General features: G+C 23.3%; 1 protein-coding gene across 1 annotated transcript; it reads left to right on the forward strand.

The window, feature by feature from the left end:
* Window positions 1-1,025: 1,025 nt before the first annotated feature.
* On the forward strand, window positions 1,026-5,033 carry LOC111306287 (transcription factor MYB20-like). Its single transcript, XM_022904188.2, has 3 exons — window positions 1,026-1,817; window positions 2,224-2,353; window positions 4,131-5,033. Exons 1-3 carry the CDS (start codon window positions 1,685-1,687, stop codon window positions 4,771-4,773), a joined length of 906 nt encoding a protein of 301 aa, XP_022759923.2. The 5' UTR covers window positions 1,026-1,684; the 3' UTR covers window positions 4,774-5,033.
* The last annotated feature ends 17,941 nt before the right edge of the window (window positions 5,034-22,974 follow it).

A 22,974-nucleotide genomic window follows, 5' to 3' on the forward strand; every position in this document is an offset into this window, starting at 1 on the left:
AAAATTTTTTATACCTTTATGGTCAGTGAAGCTACTTTCTGTTTGTAATTGTGTACAATTTTAAAATATTATGGCTCATTTTGCTTTAAAAACAAGATAGTTGTACCAATATTAATATAGTATAAAAGTCATAAATTTTCTGTATTAATTTGTTTAGATACGCTGTCCCATTGTTCATTGGTAGTGTATACCTACTCTTTCATGTATTTTCTCAATTGTACTCCATGTTCTATATTTATGACTTTAGTCATTAATTTAAAAACAAAAATGATATATTTCAAAAAGATTAAAAAAGATAAAAAGACTACTGGAGTTCATCAAGTTGCTTGTATATTGAAAATAGAGTTTCTTCATTCTGCTTTCAAACATTAAACGAATTCTCTTTAGTTCCCTTTCTATCATACTAATTTTTTGTAGGTAGATATAATTATAATTTTATTTTAAGTGTTTCAAATATAGTAGGTTACCCTTTCCTAATCCATAAATTTCATCAATTTTGTTTTAGAAGTCGAATATGAAAATGTTAAATCGAAATTAATCGGAAGTTTTAATCGACCGGATGGCCTTTATCATAAATTTTGTGTTTTTAAAGAATTGTAACAATTTGAACCTATGATTATGAGTAGACCACATATAATTAAAAATGTATAACAAAAATTCTATCCCTCTTTTGGATTAATTCTCCTTGAGGAAGGCAGCAGAGAAAGAGATCGCCTTAGAAACCGTACAAGATACTCCGACCGAAGTAGAAAAGAAAATAAATTTTGTATGAATTCAGAATTAATTAGTTCAACTGATTTATTTGATAATCATTAAAATATAATATTTAATAAATTTAGAAAACAAATTTCAATATTTATAATTTTTTTTTCTCAAATTATGATCTATTTTATAAAATATAAAAACAATTTTACTTCGCATGTAAGACTCCGGAACCATCTGACAAAATAAATAAACCCGGTATATTTATATTAGTCTATAAGCAATAAAATGTAAACAACTAAATAAATAAAAATTAAATCTTATAATTAGATCATCTTCTTAATCTAATGATTAAAAAAATTTTATAAAAATATAAAAGTTTTAATTTCGAGTCAAAATTTTTGTTTTCCTTAAAGTTATGCCCTCCTCTGAAAAAAAAAAAATTATCTTCCTACGAGAATTTGTTGGTTTTTGTTTCATTTCTACTTTTACTTTTCCTTCATCTAAGGTGTGGTAATTACAGTATCTCATACTTGAAACTGAAGAAAAGAAAAGAAAAAAAAAAAAACTGGGAAGTTTGATGAAGTAGAGCTTTCTGAAAGTGACATCGCACGTGTGTTACGCGTTGTCTCGTTGATATACACGTGTAAAAACCCAGAATAAAAGTAATAGTATTAAAAAAAATTAAAATATATAATAATTTTGTCAAATTTTCATTTTTTAAAAAAACATAGGCTGATCTTGGAGGGTTGATTCATTTATATATATGCAGGTTGGAACTTGTTATCGGTCCACAGCATACAACTTCGAAAGAGTTCCTTTCCTTCTGTTTGTCTGTCTGTCTCATATTTTATATAATTATTTATTGTTCTCTTCATAATTCCCTGGTAAAGATTGGTGTATCAGTTTGAGACTCCGATCACTTCGTTGAATAATCTAAATAAATCTTTGTTGGAGCCTTGGGATTCAGTTTATTTGAAAGATGGGAAGGCAACCATGCTGTGTCAAAGTTGGGTTGAAGAGAGGGCCATGGACTGCAGATGAGGATACGAAGCTTATTAACTTCATCCTCACCAATGGCCAATGCTGTTGGAGAGCTGTTCCCAAGCTTGCAGGTCTCTCCTCCATTCTTTTAAGTTTCATTCTCTCACCCACATTTCAAGGAACAGAATCACAACGACTTTGAGTTTTTATTTCAGTTGTTGTTGGGGAAACAAGGGAATCTTTTGGTTCTTTCTTGGATTTGGAAAAGTTTTTAACGTCCTGGGAATCTTTTTGTTTCCCAATTAGATTTGTTCTTATCTTTTCTCAGTTTTCGATGAAGCAAAAAGATTATTCATCATTTTTACCCGTTTATAGAATTCATTTAGCTTATTATTTTTCCTTTTTTTTTAATCGAGGATATAAAAATGAAAATTTGGGTTAGGCAACTAGTGGTCAAGTGGAAAAAGAAATACATGAAGAAGAAATAATTATAATCATTTCAGTAAAAAAATGAATTTGTTGGATGTGACATTGCAGGATTGTTAAGGTGTGGGAAGAGTTGCAGACTGAGATGGACAAACTATCTAAGACCAGACCTGAAAGGAGGACTTTTATCTGAACATGAAGAGCAAATGGTCATTGATCTCCATGCTCAACTTGGCAACAGGTTCCCCATCTTTGAATTTTCACCATTTTTCTTATGTTTCTCTACTCATCATTTCCTCTGTTTTCACCTTTGGATTCTGGTTCTGCTTCGAACTCATTTCATTACCAAAGACATTATTACTTGGTGGTGTTTTTCCTTGAAAATAACTCCCATCTTTCGAAATGATTTCCAAGACATTATAAATTATCCAAAAATAACAGGCTTTTTCCCCTCTCTCTCTCTCTCTCTCTCTCTCTCTCTCTCTCTCCAATCTTTGAAAATTTTGACTTAGAATTTTTTTAATGCAAATCAGCTTTGATTACAAATGATGGTCTTAGCTCCTTGCAGCATGTTCAGGGAACCAGGGAGATCTTCCAGAATTTTACAATACTGGACTCAGCCCCATGTATCCATTTATTTATTATACGGTCATCAAAGCTTGTTACTCACGGTAGAAGTCGAATTTAATTAATTTATATAATTATTTTTATAAACTAACATTTAATATATTAAAATACAAAATTCAGCATTTACAACTTTTCTTTTGTCTCATACTTTGATCACTTTGTACCCAAAAAAAAAAAGTTTTTCAGTATAAAGATTATATATAGGAGTAGGGAAAATTGTTTAAAAATTAATGAAAGTCAGGTAGTACATATATAATTTCAGATACGATAATATAATACGAAAATAATATGAAAAAAATTTTATATATATTTTTAAAAAATATGTTTTACATTTATTCGTATCAACACAAATTTTAACAAGACACAATTCATGTCATATATGTGTTGATTCATTTAAACACGTAACACGACACGAATAACATATTTAATTTATTTTTATCATATAAATACATGTTTAACATATTTTTTATATTTATTTTAATTTAATATAAACATATAAAGATTTTTTTAATTTTTAATTTTTAATTATGTTACTTAATTATTTATTTAATATCACATTAAAATTATTTTAAATATTTAATTATGATATTCATTTAGTAATTATTATAAAATTATTTTTTTATATTAATAATATAAATATTAATATTAGTCATATATATTATTATTTTATTTTTTAATCTTTAATAGTTTATCATTTTGAATTTGATACTAAGATTAATATAGTTATATAATATAAATTAAAATTAAAATATATATATATTAAATGCATATTAAATGAGTATTAAATTTTTTTATTTTTTTAATATGTAAGTACTCTTTCGATTATTAATATATCAAATTTATTAAGTTATAAATAGTGAATAATTTATAATTATTTATTATTTTAATCATATTTTGTATATATTTGCATTAATTATATTTATTCATGTATATTTGTATTAATTGTATTTATTTATATATATCCATATTATTCGTATTTATTCATGTCGTGTTTAAATAAATTTATTATTCATACTAATCATATCATATCACATATAATATGTATATTAAACATATTATGTTTGTATTTAAGATTTAAATACATTTTATAATTCATGTCGTATTTATATTTTAATAATTTCTATCATTACACGTATTAAATACAATATAAAACGCGATAAAAAAATAAATTGTCAAATCTACACATAGGTTAAGGGAGTTGTTTAAAAAAAAAAAAGAGCAAATTTATTTTACATGGAGCTTTCTTGTGGCCATAAAAAAGGTCATCCTTCTTTAAATTGGTCCCAAATTGTAACTATTTTACTTCTTATTGTCACACTTGCCTTTTTTATTTTAATATTTTTGTCTTCTTTAATATTTTCCACTGTTTTCTTTTTTTTTTTGTTTATCAGATGGTCTAAGATTGCTTCTCATCTCCCTGGAAGAACTGATAATGAGATCAAGAACCATTGGAATACTCACATCAAGAAAAAACTGAGGAAAATGGGCATTGATCCTCTAACTCACCAGCCACTATCTACTACCGAACAACAACAGCAGCAGCAAGAACAAGTTTCAAAAGCTGCTGTCAAGACTCAAGTACTGTGTAAAATTAAGGAGCCTGAAACATCCTTACAATCCACAATAACTGAAGCAAAGGAGGAAGAGAAGAGCATGACAACAAGCCCATTATTTGACCCAATGGAGGTGATGAACAATATTGATGGTTTTTGCACAGATGAAGTTCCATTGATTGAACCCCATGAAATTTTAGTTCCTTGCTCTGCACCATCAAATTCTTCTTCCTCATTCTCTTCTTGTGACTCTTCCAAGTTCCTCGAAGAATTGCAGTTTCCTGATTTTGGGTGGCTTTCTGATTACAACAATAGCAGCTGCAACAACAACAATTTAAGCTTGTGGGATGATGATTTCAGCAGTTGGGATTGGCTAATCAATGATGACGATGGTGACAAAAAGCTAGCTCTTGCTTCATTATCATCTCCTCTAATTCAGTGTCCTAGAATGGGTCTTGATCAAGATTATGAGATCTTATGATTTTATTTTCATTTCCTTTCTTTTCTTTTTATAGGTGAGTCTTATTTGTAATTTGGGAATCAGCTGTCACGTAAGAGAAAGAAAAATAAGATATCAAGAATCGGTGGGGAAAAGCCGTCATTTATTTGTTGTTTCTCCCTTCTTTTTTTAAGTCTTTTCCCGAAAAATAAAAGTAATTTTTTTTATATATGATGAATTGAGGAGAAGAATCCAATGTGATGTGAGTTCAATATGATCATATTTAATAAGAAAGAAATATTGTGAAGAAACCCTCACAATCAAGTCATTACTTACTTAAAAAAAAATTATTTCCAGTGATATGCAAACTGATTTAACTATTTTTGTCATAACACAATTATTCCCACTGCTTACATTTGTTAATTATAATGTTCAAACATTGTATTTGCCAAATTATGTTCAAAGTTCAAAACTTCATAATTATGGTCAACATATTGTATCATCGTTAAAAGTTTAATTTTAATAATCGAAATTTAGTTTTAATAAATTTAAATATAAAAAACTCTTTATAGTGATCTAATTAATATTTAATTTTTTAAATGCCTCCAAAACTTTAAATAGGTACAGTTATATATATATATATATATATATATATATATATACTTTTAAGGCCCCAACCAGTTATTTCTCCATTCGTTCCAATTGTATGTACTGGTGGTCATATGTAAAATATATTGACATAGAGTCAAAGAATTTACTTTGAATTAATTTTATTGACTTTTCCACAATAAGTAAACACCAATTATTTCGATAGTTTAATTTTTTTGATCTAAGAATTTTGACTATTAGATGGATGTTCATTGCCGATCAATTTTTTTTTTTATTTTATAAATTAATTTTTTAAAATAATTTATTTAATTTAAAAAAACATAAAAGACAAAAAGTTTTCAAATAAAAAGCAACCAAAATCCATTTCTGACCGGACCATGCTTTTGAAAAAAAATATGATCCCACTCTTGATCTAATTTTGATTTAAATAAAATCGTTCCTAATGAATCAGGATGACATACAAAGTCAAAATGATATATGCATATATATATATATATATAATTGATTAAAAATTAAAAAAAAAAACTCAAAAATAGTATAAATTTAAAAATACTTTTTAATCAATAATATTAAATCATTTCAAATTTTTTTAAAAAAAATTAGATAATTAATTAAATATGTAAAAAGAAAAGAAAAGAAAACTAGAATTTAAAATAAAAACGAAAAGAAATGACAAAGGAAAATAAGGAAAATAAAAAGAAAATAAAAAATAGAAAAAATGGACAAAAAGGTCCCCACGTGACAGTTCCGGAGTCAAACTTACCAAAATTAATGATACAAATAGATATAAAATTCCTTAAGAAAAAAAACATAAAAAAATTGACTATAAATTGACATTAGCTCTGAAATCTGAACCTAAAGGGGGAGAATATTAATTATTAAGGCGTAATGGCAAAATAAACTTTAGCTTTAGTTGAGTTTTAATTTTTGGCATTGATCTCTTGTATGAAAAAAAAAATTTTAAGCTATTCGAGCTTAATTTGTCAATTATCATCAAATAAAAGTGAAGAACTCAAACTTGATTTTAAAAATACAAAAGGACTATAATTTCATATTAAAAAAATGAATTTTTATATTAAAAATTATCAAAACATTCAAAAAGACTATAACTTCATATTAATAAAAATGAATTTTTATATTAAGAATTAACTCAATCGATAAGTTTATTTATCTCTACAAAAGTGATTTTGATTAGAATTTTCTCATTATTTATAAAAAAAATAAATTATGATAGAGATTTTTGTATTTTATCAAATTTAAAATTTAATCCATATATTGTAATTTATATAAATTTAGTTTTCATGTTATTTTGATTTGATAATTTTAATGTAATCACTAACTCTATTAATTTTTTATTATTAAAAATATTAACATGACTGTTGACTAAATGATATAGATGTTAACTTGATGATGTAGGCATTAACTATGCTGATATGATAATTTTAATCTAAAATCAATTGTTAAATTATGCAAATGATATTTATATTCATACAAAATTCAAAATTTTATCCCTCTAGTATAATTTTATAAAACCCTTGTTTTCGTATAAATTGAATTTAATAATGTTGGACCAATTACTAAAACAATTATTTTTTTATTTTTTTAAAATATCTAATTTTAATTTTTTAAAAAATAGATATTTTGATTTTTTTTTAGAATTTTTCCTTATTTTTAAAAAATTAAATTCAAAATTTTAAATTTTTTTAAATCATATTGTTTTATTTTCTAAAATTATATTTTTTTTAAATTCAAAATTTTTAATTTTTTAAAATTTTTTAGATTTTTGAAAAATATTAAATTTATTTTTTTCAATATTTTAATTTTTTAAAATAAAATTCATTTTTAAAATTTTTTATTTTTTGAAATTTAAGCATTTTATTTAATCAAAATATTTAATTTTTTGGAATTTTTATAAAATTTTCTATATATGTTTTTTTTTTTATAAATTTCTCTATATTTTTCCAATATTTAGATGAATAAATAAATAAGTAATAAAGAATACAAGGTTCTTAGAATTTGCCCTATTTTAATATAATTGAGGTGGAAAAGCAAAAAAAAAAAAAATGAGGTAAAATAAAATAATAACGAACCACGGATAGTTTTTTATTTTTGATTTATTTTTCATTGAATAAAATAAAAATGGTTAAAATTTTTTTTTAATTTATAGACTCTTTTTTAAACACAAAATTTTAAAAATATATTAAACATTTATATATGAAAAACCATAAAAGTTAAAATATATAAAAAATTTTATAAATGTTTCAAAAAATTAGTAAACATTAAAATTAAATATTTTGTTTAAATAAAATGTTAAATTTTGAAAAAATAAAAACTTTTTAAAATAAAATTTTAAAAAATTATAACATTATAAAATTTAATATTTTTTTTTTAAATCTAGAAAATTTTAAAATATTGAATTTTTAAAAAAATAAAATCAAATTTTATAAAAGTCAAAAAATGTGATTTTTAAATAATGAAAATATTTTAAAATATTAAATTTAATATTTTAACAATTTGAACAATTTTTAAAAATTCAAGATATTGATTTTTTAAAGAAATTAAAATCTGATTTTTAAAAAAATAAAAAAAATATGATTTTTATTAGTAATTGGATCAATATTATTAAATTCAATCTGTACAAAGACAAGATTTTAATAAGATTATAATAGAAAGAGTTAAGTTCAAATTTTTTGTGAGTATAGGAATCATTTGCTTAATTTGATAACTGATTTCATTTATTCAAGTTACCAAATCAGTGAAGTTAATATTACGTTAGCAACGTCAATATACAAGTTATCAAGCCAATAACTAAATCAATATTTTTAATGGCAAAAAAGGGGTGAAATTTGTGATTGGACTAAAATTATCAAATTTAAATAGTACGAAGACTAAGTTTATATAAATTATAATATATAACTAAATTTTAAATTTTGACAAAATACAAAGATTTTTTTATATAATTTAACAAAAAAAAATTACCATTGATATTTTTGTTGATGATAATATCTAATTCACAATTTCTATAAGACAAGACATATCTTATTTTAATTTGAAAGACTTGAACATCATATTTATTTGAATTTAAAAAAAAAAAAACTTAATGGAATACTATTTCTTTTGTATTTATTATTATATGATTCCCTTTTTCAACGAGTAATGGTATATTATTCTTTCTTTAAAAAAAAATAAAGTAGTGTATTATTCCTTTTTGAAGAAGTAGTGTATAATGTCAAGGTAAATGTTAACTAAAAAAATTATTTTTCCAAATCGAGGGTGCCTTTTATTGATAATGTAATTTTGTAATTAATTTGTATATTTATGTTTGCATTTATCACTTTGGTTTTACGTGGCAACCAATATTACAAAAGATTGCTTTGTCGTGTTAGCTAAAACCGTAGATTACTAGTTACAATGGCATTGGCAACCAATAACAATGTTTCAACACGTTAGGTATTTGATGGAAAAAATATATTTTTTAATTAAAGATTTAATAAGCTAAATTTACACAATTATTTTTAAAAAATATATAATTTAAATCTTAACACTTATAATTTTTTTTATCTCACATTACAACCCTTTTTTAAACAAAATTACCAACATTCCCAAAATATTCATAAATAAGTCTTACAAATTAAAGTGTAAAACCAATGTTTTCATCATGTATTCACGTAAAATGAAGCAATTTGCATAATTAGTTGTGGAATGAAATGCATCAATCATTTATAATTTTTTGTAAAATATTTTTTTGTGATTTTTAAATTTTAATTTTTAAATATATGATCTCTTAAAAATATTGTAAATTCATATATTTCATTAATAGTCATTAAAAATATTAATGAAATATGTCGATACTCCAACGTAATTATAATATAGTGGTTTCAACTGTAAGAAGACAAAAAACAAAATAGAAGTTTGGATGAAATAACGCCTGACCTCCCTGTGGAGTAAATTTAATACAATGAGCCGACATACATTTATATGTACGATCGAGTTTTGGTTTGATCATAATCCAATGTCTTACTGTCTATTCATATTGGATTTTATTCTTATTTTTCGAAACTTTTTATATCATAAAAAAAAGTTCTTTAAATTTTATAAATTGCATAGTACTTTTGAAACCTTTAGAGAAAAAAATTTTATAATTTAGTTTCTTTATAAAGGAAATTGTAGTCTGTAAATTAAAAAAAAAATTGTAATTATTAATATTGGATTTCAAATGCATTGAATGTTATTTTTTAAGGTAGTTGTATAAATTAATTAGACTAAACTACATATTCTTATAACTTTGTCTCTATTCTATGTGGAATTAAGATGGATTTTAGTGGTCTTGTGAGGCTATAAAAAAAGGGTTTACAAATGATTTTTGAGTTTGTTTGAGTACCCATAAAAAGAAATGTAATTTCTTTTTTTTTAATAATAAAAAAATCATTTTCTTAATGGACATAAATAACTGATCGAATCACATAAAATTTTGAGTGTGTGTATCTTTTTTTTGTTTATTTCTCTGTAAATTTTACTTGATGTTTCTTGGTCAAATTTTATTGTATACTCCAAAGAGAGTGAGCTAATGAAAAGAAGAGATAATAAAGATAAAAGGGGATAATATACTAAAATCTCTATCCTTAAGGTTTAATTTACTCCCACCATCGATAAATTAAACTAATATTCTTTTGGTTAACAAGATTATACATAAACATTTGCAACTTGGTATTTATAAATTTAATTATAACACAATATTCTCAATATCGAATCATAACATCAAATAATCTCTCTAAACACAATTATATTTGCTTAATTAGTTTTCTTGAAATACCTTCTAAAAATAAATGGTATATAAAAATGGGTCAAATAAAAGGCCAACGATTAAAAATCATTTGTTGATACAAATTAAAATATTATTTGAAGAAACGATCAATAAAACCGAAAATAATAATGAAGAAAATTTCAAAACAAAATAAAGGGATTGACTTGAGAAATTACAAGTCTTCCGAACAAAGCTGGAAGATGCTAACCGGGAAGTGAAGTAATTTGTATAAAAGTATAAATGATATATTAGTATTCATAAGTTCTTCGAATTCAATTCAAATTAAATTTAAATTTGACTTAGTTATTATTAAATTGAACTCGAACTCGAGTAATTTAATTTATCGATCGAGTGAAATTTAAGCATTCTTAAATTCGATTCTAGTAGCTCGTGAATCTAATTAAATTTTTATATTTAGTTATCTTTTATTTATCTTAATTGATAAAATATCTCGAATCCGAGTTTGAGTTTAAGTTTGAGTATAAATAATCGAATTTTTATCGAATATAAAAATTAAATTTATTTTTATATATTAATCAGACCTAATCAAACGAATTTGAATAACTCAATTTTTATCTCGAATCGAATTCAAATTAAAAAAATAAAATTCAATCAAAATCGAACTGAGTTTTGCATCTCAAATTTGAAATTGAATTTAAATTTGAATTTAATATTGTATTAACTTAAACATTGATTACACCTTTAAATCTGTACACCAAGTCAATAGAATCCTTTGCCTTAGTCTTATGTAATAACAGCTTTTACACTTTTGATAAATATTCGTCTTTCTATTTTTGAAAATTTGTTCAACCTGGATCCTAGATCATTCAATCTAAGAAGTCAAATATAAAGAGATTGTTTTAAGACATTAGTTTTAATTAATTGTGAGTTACTATTAAAAAAATTAGTATTTGATATATTATTAATATGAAATTTTAATTATATAAATAATTTAAAAAATAATATATATTTTAAAATATATCTAAAAAACAAAATTTAATTAAAAAATATTTGTGTCGTTTTCTTAATTTTATTTGTGAAACAATATATCAAATATTAATTTTTGAAAAATGATATTAACTAAATGAAAAAAAAAATTTAATAAATTTTTTTTAATTTTTTATTTTATTTAAAATTAATAAAATTTAATTTTCAATCATTAAAATTAAAATTTTAATATTTTATCAATACAAAATTAATATTATTTTCATACTTTCTTAACTTATTATAATATTCTTTAAAAAAAAAACACTTATTATGTTATTGTTTTATGAACTCTCCCATTTAAATCTCATTTTCAAAAAAATTAATTTTTGTTAAACACTTTATTTTAAATAGCCCTCGGCAATAAAGAACCTCAATTATTAATTAAAAAAAGTAATTATTTTTATATAATCCTATCTGAAGTACTTGAAATGACAAGATATGACATCGACACATGAGTGATAAAATTAGGAATGCATCGATCACTTTAATTACTAGTGCTTGACCACTGCACGGAGTATGAATAATGATATCCCTAATCTTAATTTATAAGAAAACTTTTTCATTAGGTAACATACATTTGAAAATTTCACTTGACGGCAGGTGGTTTTTTGTAATTAACTTATACATAAATTGACGGCAGGTAACATCATTTGTGTTTTCCTTAAGCATGCATTTAGTGCAATTACTTAAATGATATGAACGTTTAATTATTTGGTGGGCCTTAACTCAATATTCACATGAATGTTAAACTAGTTGAACCACTCATAGTTTGTTGCATTACATTTTCCATTGGTTTTGCTTGATAATCTTATTATAAGATTATAAATCATTATTAACAGTAATTAACTGAGGCTTAATTAATTTGTAAATTGAAGTATTAAAATGGGATCGTGAAAGAATAGTATTAATCCTCAATGGCAAAAAAAAAAATTGTTTATATATATAATTTATTATTTATCATTTATCATCTATCATCCCAATAAAATTGTTTATATCATTTATCATATATATAATAACTGACTTAAATATCTTTATAAATTTTTAAATTAACAAAAATTTTTTTTACCAAAAAGAAGTTTAAGAGCAAAGGAAGTTACCCTATTGCTAAGGTCAGGATAAGCCGTCAACCCACAAGTAGGATTTATGGATCTTTTGGGACTTTTTAGATTTACAGATTGTCTGTTAGAAAAATAAATAAAAGAAGAGAAATAATATAAAAGAATTTTGGCTTTGAGGCGTGCAAAATATTTTCTTAAAAGTAATTATACCTTTAAGATACAATAAAGTCTCAAACTCTCCAATCAGAAGCATTGACAATGATTATACTGAAAGATTTATATATAATGAATAAACAGACATAAATTTCTATTCAAATGGTTATGACTTTCTAAATAATCATGACATTTATGAATAATAATTTATTTATATTCAAATAGTTATAACCATTTGTCATATGATAATTGTTTCTGTTCAAACATAATTATTTAAAATATGAATAAAATTAATATAAAAATTAATTTTATTATCAATAATTAAATATTTCTATCTAATGTGGGGTGCACCACATTTTATACTACCAACAATCCCTCACTAGTTTGGAATGTTGGTGCTTAGTTTTTACCTTTCACACAAACAAATATTATAAATACTAGAAGGTACTCTTGATTTAAACATTCAATTGGCATATATCTCTTAGAATTCTAACGAAATTGATGATGTCCGTAAATTAAACCTTAACTCCTAGTGTTAGAATTGAAAATATAACACACATAATATTTATTTATTCTTCTATCAAAGGTTTATAACCACTTTTAGTACTATTATGGTTATGTACTTATCATATTCATAAACATTTACAAAAAAGACCCCCAATTCTTCTTGTTAAAACTACACCACTCCTATATTTATATAGGTAGAGTTTCCATTATGTCTTTATTGCTTTAGACATTTAAAACTTCATTAAAAGTAAAAAAACTCATCATCCCCACACAATGGATCACACTAGTGTCTAAAATTTGAATGAATTTTACTAGTGTTTAACAGATACATAATAATAACTTATTTTTACCCATTAAACTTTGTAATTAGAGGTTATTAATTCAAAGTTACTTTCCCATTATTGGTGTCTAATAGTAAGGGTTTAAATCCATTCTACTTGTAGTACTACTGACCAAATATCTTGAAATTTAATTTTCTTTTATGGTAATTATCCCATTTGAGATTGAATCTCTACTATAATCACTTCAGGCTGATATATCCAAACTTTTTGTTTTGCATATCATTTATATGCTCTAAACATTGTTGCCTCATTCTTATCATTTTAAAAAATAGTTGATTTTGGTTGTGGCCACAACTCTATATTTATTAAATTCAACCATTCTATTTCCATACTTTTATACATTTTTAATACAATTATACTTATAGTAAAATTAGATAAACTCAATGAATAAACCAAACGATTTTGATCTTTTAAAGACTTTTAAAGACCTTTTTATGACTTTCCTTTAATAAGTGTCTAAACTTATTAGCTTGTATAATTTGCTTATAAAATTATACTAACATCTTACAACATTATAGTGGCAATTTTTTTTCTTTTGATTCTTATCACCCTCACCATGTGCAAGTATGCATTCTTTTATTAAAGAATATCTTATTCAATTATCAAGATATCATATTTACTAAATCAAGTTGCCATTTCATTTATCTTTTCAATATTTGGTGGTTTTTCTTTTAAGTAGGAGGCCTCCAAATCCACCATTAGTGAAAGATAACCAACTGATATCTTAATATTTCAATAAAAGTTCCAAAACTTTTATATTTTAACTCAATATAAGAGTTTACATCAATAAGCATATTTTAAATATAATCATGCTTCTATAGTCTTCTTTTAAGACTTTTATGTCAATTCATAAATATTTATATAAATCTATTTCATCATGGACACTATTACTAAATTTTTTATTACCACAAACAAAACCATTTCCATCACCCAAATGGATCGAATAGCATTGTTTTTGCTATTATAAAAGTTTTCAAATTCATAAGATCTTTGAATTATTCATGGCTTCCAAGTAAATATACTTTGACATTTTCACTATATAAAACCATAGATGATAAATCATTTGTATAATCCATGAATTAGATCATATACATAATAAAAAATTACTACAATGTGATTAAGATTGTGGCATCAATTTTGGCTTATGGCTATTCTAAGCCAACCATAATAATCTACCTCATACCTACAAATCATATGGATTTGGCTATTGAAGTTATCTCATTTATAATGATGGCTTTTAGTGAAAACTAACTATCTCAAATGTTATCATAAGTTTTCAATGCATATAGTAATTGCCCAATGACCAATTCCAAGTTCATGATTATTGGAACCTCTAAACTTAATTTCAAAATTTTATGAGAAATTTTTTTCTCCACCATTGTGTAGCCTATATATCTCTATTATTTACCACTTTTAATTGGTCATAACATTTTTAGATATATAATAAATTCAAACGTTACTCATAGGACCAATATACCTATATACAATAAGAGTCCATAGTATATTTAACTCCAATTTTAAATATTTTCACAATCATTTTGTGACCAATATGTTCATATCTATATCACAATATCAATGCAAGTCATGAAACATGAATCCAAAGAATCATTTTCATAAAATAGTATAAACAATAATTATAATATTAGTTCTAGTCACATTTCATGCAAAAATTCATGATGAATTTGCATTGGTTAAATTATTTATTGGCTAATTCTAAGGCTTACGACTTTCACAAGCTAATATTATTATCTAAGCTTATATGCTAATACGGTATATAACCAACCACATTATTGCCATTGCCATGAAACTATTGAAAACCTTGAAAACTTGTTCACTTTTCATTTTAACAACTTGCAAAAGGCCATTTTTCTAGGTACAAAAAATAAAAATATCTTTATTGTCTTTAACCAATAATATATTAATTGGATGATAGCATTCTATCTCCATAGTTCATATCTTTCTTTTATGTATAAGAAAGAAAATTCCATCTTATTCAGTTCATTTTTGTAATATATGACAAACTATACCGATGTTCTCCATGCTATCACAAATGTAATTAAACACATGCATGTATTAGTGCCTTTGGAACATTGAATTTGCAAGTTCTTTTCTAATTTATAAACATGCCTAATTAGACATCGATGAACATCCTTCAAAACCCTAGTAATTGACAAATGCTTTAATATTTTTTAATGGCATGCTTTTTTGTTTAATCAATTTCCCATATGCGAAAAACGACAATAATTTTTTGTAATCATTGATTAACTCTTTGACGGCTTTTTATGATTTTCACTTTGTGATTGTTCACAATAAAATTTTATTTTGTAAAATTACTTCTAGTGTAATATACCTAGCAAGCAAAATACATATCACACTGCCCACGTTTATGATAATAACCATTATTTGGTTTATTATCCACCAATTAATCTATGAAACACCATATCTTAATAATAATTATTCACATATATCAATTTAATTTTAATTGGTTTTCATGAAAATTGAACACTAGTTAAATTTTGAACTAATAATAAATTTAAAAAATATATATCAACATTTTGATTATAAATGACCAACAAAAATAAAATCATACAAATAGCTTGACCCAACTTATTATCTCAATTTTGCTGCCATGATTTAATAATAAAACTAAGATTTTAGCCAAATCTTATTTTTTGCATATATTCTCTCCTTATATCTAATTTTTCATGGTAAATTCCTTTACCCATTTTTTATTGTTTTTGTAGAAACCATGGGACAATTTGCTTGTTTTATATATAACCAAGATATGACAATTAAACAATCAGCCATTCCATTAAAACCTAATTTAATTCATTACTTGATAACAAGTGATAATTCTTTTGGTCATAAATCAATTCATGTCTTTCCCTTTTATGTTTTCAGGCTATTTTCCATCCTAATCTTTATAAGTGTTGATTTTTCAAATAAATATAATACAATTCATTAAACCCAATTATGGAGTCAATTTCAGTATATGTATAAACTTATGCAATGTAATTAATAATTTGCATATTATGTTTTGACTTTACACACTTTACACACTAATGAAATAAATTGTTAACATATTTATCTCATTCAGTCAATTTTTTTACCAATAATTATGCAAAAAATAAAATACATACCTTTAATGAAAATCTTTATGAAAATTAACATTTTGGTCTAACGAAACATTAATCCTTTGACACCTTGAGTCTTTTTTAATATTGATCTCCAAATCATGCCAATTTCATTTTTTAATATTTTCCTCATGCAAAATATAAATTTCTCATAATTGCCTTTAAATAGTTAAAAAAAATAAAAGAAGAGAAATAATAGAAAATTATTTTAGTTTTGAGGCGTGAAGAACATTTTCTTAAAGGTAATTATGCCTTTTGGATACAATAAAGCCTCAAACTCTCTAATCAGAAGTAATACAAATAGTTATATTAAAAGATTTATTTATAATGAATGAATAGACATAAAATTTCATTTAGATAGTTATGACTCTGTGTATAATCATGACCTTTATAAATAATAATCTATTTATATTCAAATAGTTATGACCATTTGTCATATGGTAATTATTTCTGTTCAAACATAATTATTTAAAATATGAATAAAATTAATACAAAAATTAATTTTATTCATCAATAATTAAATCTTTTTATCTAATATTGGATGCACCACATTTTAAACTAGCAACATCGCCTACCAACAAAGGACCATGGGAGTTCAAACCTGGATGCTTTGCATCCAAGCCTTAAACCTTAGCCACTTGCGCCAACTCCTATTGGCTAAATTAACAAATTTATTCTTAAATATATAACTTTTATTAATTTGTTTAAGTTTAATTTAAATAAACTAAAATTAAAAATAAAGTTTATGTGAAATTAAATTACTTAAAATATTAAAATTTTAATAAAAAAAATGTTGAAAGTGATTGGCTAAAATATCCTTGGTAAATATTTTTATAAATTTTTTATTATTAGACTCTATTTTATAATTAAACTAAAAAAATGCAAAAAGTGATTGATTAAAATACCTTTAAAAAAATTTAATTCTAAAATATTAAAAGTGATTGATTAAAACGCCATTAGTAATTTTTTTATAGAGTTTAATTTAAATTAATTTGTTTTTATTATTAGACTCTTTTTTATAAATATAATGATTTTTTACATCGAATGAAATACAACTTTTATTAATTTATTTAAGTTTAATTTAAATCAATTAAAATTAAAAATAAAGTTTATGTGAAATTAGACTACTTAAAATTTTAATTCCAAAAAGTGTCAAAAGTAATTGACTAAACCATCCTTAGTAAATATTTTTATATTTTTTAATTTAAATGAATTTTTTATTATTAGACTTTTTTTTTTGTAATTAGACTAAAAAAGTGTTAAAATTGACTAACTAAATTGCCCATAATAAAATTTTAATTTCAAAAATGTTAAAAGTGATTGATTAAAATACCATTAATAATATTTTTTATAAATTTTAATTTAAATGACTTTTTTATTATTAGACTCTTTTTTTATAAGTAGAATGATTTTTAACATCAAATGAAAATATAAATAGAACAAGATCAAAACTTAGTGTGCATAGAAATAAAACAATTATATGAAATTTGTTTCTTTAGTTGTTATAAAAATTATTGTATAGTTTATTTTGATAAATAAATTCATTAAAGACACTTATAATTAAGTCATTGAAGTATATTTAATTTTTTTATTTTTTGCCTTTCAATTTTTTGTTTTAATATATTAACTATATATGCATGTTAATGATTTTATTATTTATATATTTTATGAGTTGATTATTTGATTATTGATAACATAATAAAATCTTTTTAGTTCCTTGAAATATTCTTTAATATTTCTTACAGTTTAGTTTAACTTTTATAATTAATTTCTTTTTTGTATCTTTTTCCTATAGCATTTTATAATTGTTATTCTTATGAACAAAAAATAATATCAAATCAAATGTAAATCAGTTGTACCCCTTCAACCAATAATTAGCATTATGTGATTTCTTTAATTCTTTAATTAGATTTTTCACCTGTAAAATTAGATGATTCAAGAAATGATGGAGCTACTAGTAGCTCAAGATTGGGTCCAGTTAAATTGTCATAAGAATTATTCATTTTGATTGAAACAATAATTAATTTAATTTTCTCTCAATTTTTATTTTAATATATATATGATTAATTTATATATCAATATTATTTCATCTTTCTCAGTTTTATTAAATTGCTCTCTTTTTTTATCATTCAGGTAGTTAAACAACCTAATATGAATTATTCTAAAAAAAAATCAAGTGAAGTAAAATTAATTATTTTTGGTAAATTCTTTCACAGTGTGACAAAATTTATTTAAACTATCTTTTAAATGTATTTATGCTAAAATTATATTCATTCATGAAATTTATATTATTAATGTTGAAAATGAAATTATTATAAACTTTATAGGTATTACATGACAAGTTTCTTAGAATTAAAATTTTTTTAGAAAAATGACAACTTCCAAGATTAGCATTTTATTGGGTCATGTTGAATTTGCATTTGGGGTGATTCTAAAATTTATTATCATATTAACTTACATATTAAGAATTCATTTCTTTTTTAAATTCCTTTTTTTTTGTGAGTTTTCTTGTCCATCAAACAATATTTAATCAATCTAAAAAATTCCAGCCAAATCTCTTATAACATTTGAATCACTATTTTTAACCATCTCTTCCATTATAAATAAGGCATTTTTATATGCATGAAAAGTACATGTTTTAAGTTGGTTCATCTAGGATTTCCAATTTATTTTGATGCTTACATAGGTTGAAATAAAAATTTGTTTGGTTCACTTAATGTTGAATAAATTAGCTCTCTTTTGACCTCTAGAATTCAAGTCCCTATGGATCAAATATCTATGGAACAAATATTGAAGTGTATTGATTAAAAAATCTTGAAGTCAATGGAAACCTCAATTTATAAATAATTATAGTAACTTTTTAAGATAATATTATTTTGATCAATTAAGCTAATAGAATTAGAAGTTCTATTTTTTTATGCTTTTTTTTGTTACCAAATAGAAGTTGTAGTATTGTTTAAATAGATGGACTTCAACTAACTTTTGTTTGATACAACTTATATATGTCAAAGAGATCGATGGATTGGACAGAACTTTATCAAATGCATGCAGATGAATACATATATATTAAACAATGGAAGAAGGTCTATCAACATTGATTCCCAAACTTAAAATGCACATAACATTTCTATCGTAAATTAACAAAAACAAGCTAATGGGATGGATACATAGTCAAAATAATATTATTTTACACGATTATCTATAGAATTTTTATTGGTATTTTAGAATGTGGTACATCTCACATTAGATAAAATGATTTAATTATTTATGAATAAAATTAATTTTTGCATTAATTTTATTTATATTTTAGATAATTATGTTTGAACAGAAATAATTATTATATGACAAATTGTCATAACTATTTGAATATAAATAGATTATTATTCATAAAGGTCATGATTATACAGAAGGTCATAACCATCTAAATAGAAGTTTATATCTATTCATTCATTATAAATAAATATTTTAGTATAATAATTTTCACTACTTTTGATTAGAGAGTTTGAGGCTTTATTATATTCTGAAAGCATAATTGCCTTTAACAAAGTGTTTTTTATGCATCAAAGCCAAAATTTTTTTTTATTATTTCTTTTCTCTTATTTTTTTTAACAATTTAAAGGTAATTATAAGAAATTTATATTTCATACAAGAAAGATATAAGGAAAAGAAATTGGCATGATTTAGAGATCAATATTAGAGGAGTCTCAAGGTATCAAAGGATTAATATTTTCATAGATCAAAATGTTAATTTTCATAAAGATTTTATTAAAGGTATGCATTTTATTTTTTGCATAATTACTAGTAAGAAAATTGACTGAATGAGATAAACACATTAATAATTAATTTCGTTAGTGTGTAAAGTCAAAACACAATATGCAAAATATTGATTATATTGCATAAGTTTATGCATATACTGAAATTAGCCCCATAATTGGGTTTAATAAATTGTATTATATCTATTTTAAAAATCGATACTTATAAAGATTGAGATGGGAAATAGCCCAAAAACATAAAAGAGAAAAACATGAATTGATCTACAACCAAAAGAATTATCATTGTTCTCAAGCAACGAATTAAATTAGGTTCTAATGGAATGGCTGATTGTTTAATTATCATGTTATGGTTATATATAAAATAAGCAAATTGTCACATGGTTTCTATGAAAAATAATTGGAAATGGGTAAAGGAATTTACATTATAAAATTAGATGTAAGTAGAGAATATATATAGAAAATTAGATTTCGCTGCAAGATTAGTTTTATTTTTAAATTATGGCACCAAAATTGAGATAATAAGTTGAGTTAAATTATTTGTATAGGTCTTTCTTTGTTGGTCGTTTATAAATTAAAGGTTGATACATTTTTTAAAAAATTTATTATTGGTTCAAATTTTGGCTAGTTTTCAATTTTCGTGAAAACCAATTAAAATTAAATTGATGTATGTGAATAATTATTATTAAGATATAATGTTTCGTGGATTAATTGGTGGATAATAAACTAAATAATTGTTATTATCATAAACATTGGCAATGTGACATATATTTTGCCTACTGGGTATATTATACTAGAAAGTAATTTTACAAAATAAAATTTTATTGTGACCAATCACAAAGAAAAACTGTAAGGTACAATTCAATTTGTATTTAATAGTTAAAACAAGTAAGACAAATAAACTCAAGAATTTGGAATATAAATGTTCTTGTTGTATAACTATGATTGATGAAACTGGCTTACAAAAGGTAGGAGATTAAAGAGATACTTATTCAAAAAGAAATTATCAAACTATTATAACTTTGAGATTTATAAATATTTGGGTTTTGAAATATTATTCCTGTTAATGATAGCATTTATAAATTGTTTGAATTTATAATATAATAAGTTCCTACAAGTTTATTATATGCAATGAATATATAATTTCATGAAGAATTGTGGCTGGTGGTAATGTAAAATACATTAAGTATGTATATCTATGGCATCCTTATATTTTGTAAATTTTATGTTAGTATCACTAATTAAAATTTGGCCAACAATTTCGGCTAATTAGATGATTGATTAAAAGGAAAGACATGTCATTAAAAATTTGAAGCATTTGTTGGTTACTAGCATTTTGAAAGATGCTCTTCAATGTCTAAACTAGTCATGTTTATAAATTAGAATAGAACATACAAATTCAATGTTCCAAAGGCACTGATACATGTATGTGTTTAATTCCATTTTGTGATGACATGGAGAACATAATTTGCTATATAATATGAAAATGAAATGAATGGGATGGAATTTTTTTTATCTTATATGTTAAGAAAGATATGGACTATGGAGATAGAATGCCATCATCAAATTAATATATTATTGGTTAAAGATGATGAAAATGTTTTTGCTTCTTGCACCTGAAAAAAGATATTTTGCAGGTTATTAAAATAAAAAAGTGAACAAGTTTTTAAGCTTTTCAATAGTTTCATGACAATGGTAAGGATGTGGCTGGTTGTACACCAAATTAACATATGGGCTTAGATAATAATATTGGTTTGTGAAAGCCATAAGCTTTGAAGTTAGCCAATCAATGATTTAACCAATTCAAATTCATCGCGAGTTTTTGCATGAAATATAAGTAGAACTTTTATTATAATTATTATTTATACTATTTTATGAAAATGATTATTTGGATTCATGTTTCATGACTTGTGTTGATATGGCGATCTAGATATGAACATATTGATCACAAAATGATTGTGAAAGTATTTGAAATTGGAGTTAAATATACTATAGACTCTTATTGTAACTAGGCATATTGGTCCTATGAATAAAGTTTGAATTTATTATATATTTAAAAATGTTATGATCAATTAAAAGTGGTAAATAATATAGATATATAGGCTGCACAATGGTGGAGAAATAAAGTTCTCATAAAATTTTGAAATCAAGTTTAGAGGTTTCAATAGTCATGAACTTGGAATTGGCCAATGGGCAATTACTATATGCATTGGAAACTCATGATAACATTTGAGATTGTTGGTTTTCACTAAAAGCCATCATTATAAATGAGATAACTTCAATAACCAAATCTACATGATTTACAGGTATAATATGGGTTATTATGGTTGGCTTAGAATAGCCATAAGCCAAAATTGATGCCACAATCTTGATCACGTTGTGGTAATTTTTTGTTATCTATATGATTTAATTCATAAATTGTACAAATAATTTATCATCTATGATTTTATATAGTGAAAATTTCAAAGTATATTTATTTTGGAAGCCATAAGTAATTCAAAGATCTTATGAATATGAAAACTTTTATAATAGCCAAATGAATGTTATTTGATCCATTTGGGTGATGAAAATGGTTTTGTTCATAGTAATAAAAAATTATTAATAGTGTTCAAGATGAAATAAATTCATAATAAGTATTTATGAATTGACATAAAAAGTCTTAAAAAGAGATTATAGAAGCATGATTATATTTGAAATCTATTTATTGATGTAAACTCTTATATTGAGTTAAAATATAAAAGTTTTGAAACTTTTATATAAATATTAAGATATTTACTAGTTATCTTTCACTAAGAATGGATTTTGAGGCCTTCTATTTAAAAAAAAAAATCATCAAATAGTGAAAAGATAAATGAAATTAAAACTTGATTAAGTATAAAT

The sequence above is a fragment of the Durio zibethinus genome, chromosome 21 (assembly GCF_047325235.1).
Source record: "Durio zibethinus cultivar Kanyao isolate XHJ-2024 chromosome 21, ASM4732523v1, whole genome shotgun sequence".
Taxonomy (NCBI): Eukaryota; Viridiplantae; Streptophyta; class Magnoliopsida; order Malvales; family Malvaceae; genus Durio; species Durio zibethinus.

Coding starts and splice junctions, on each gene's coding strand:
- LOC111306287 (XM_022904188.2), top strand. CDS start 1,685: ATGGGAAGGCAACCATGCTGTGTCAAAGTTGGGTTGAAGAGAGGGCCA. Junction 1,818..2,223: donor AGCTGTTCCCAAGCTTGCAG/GTCTCTCCTCCA, acceptor GTGACATTGCAG/GATTGTTAAGGTGTGGGAAG. Junction 2,354..4,130: donor CATGCTCAACTTGGCAACAG/GTTCCCCATCTT, acceptor TTTGTTTATCAG/ATGGTCTAAGATTGCTTCTC.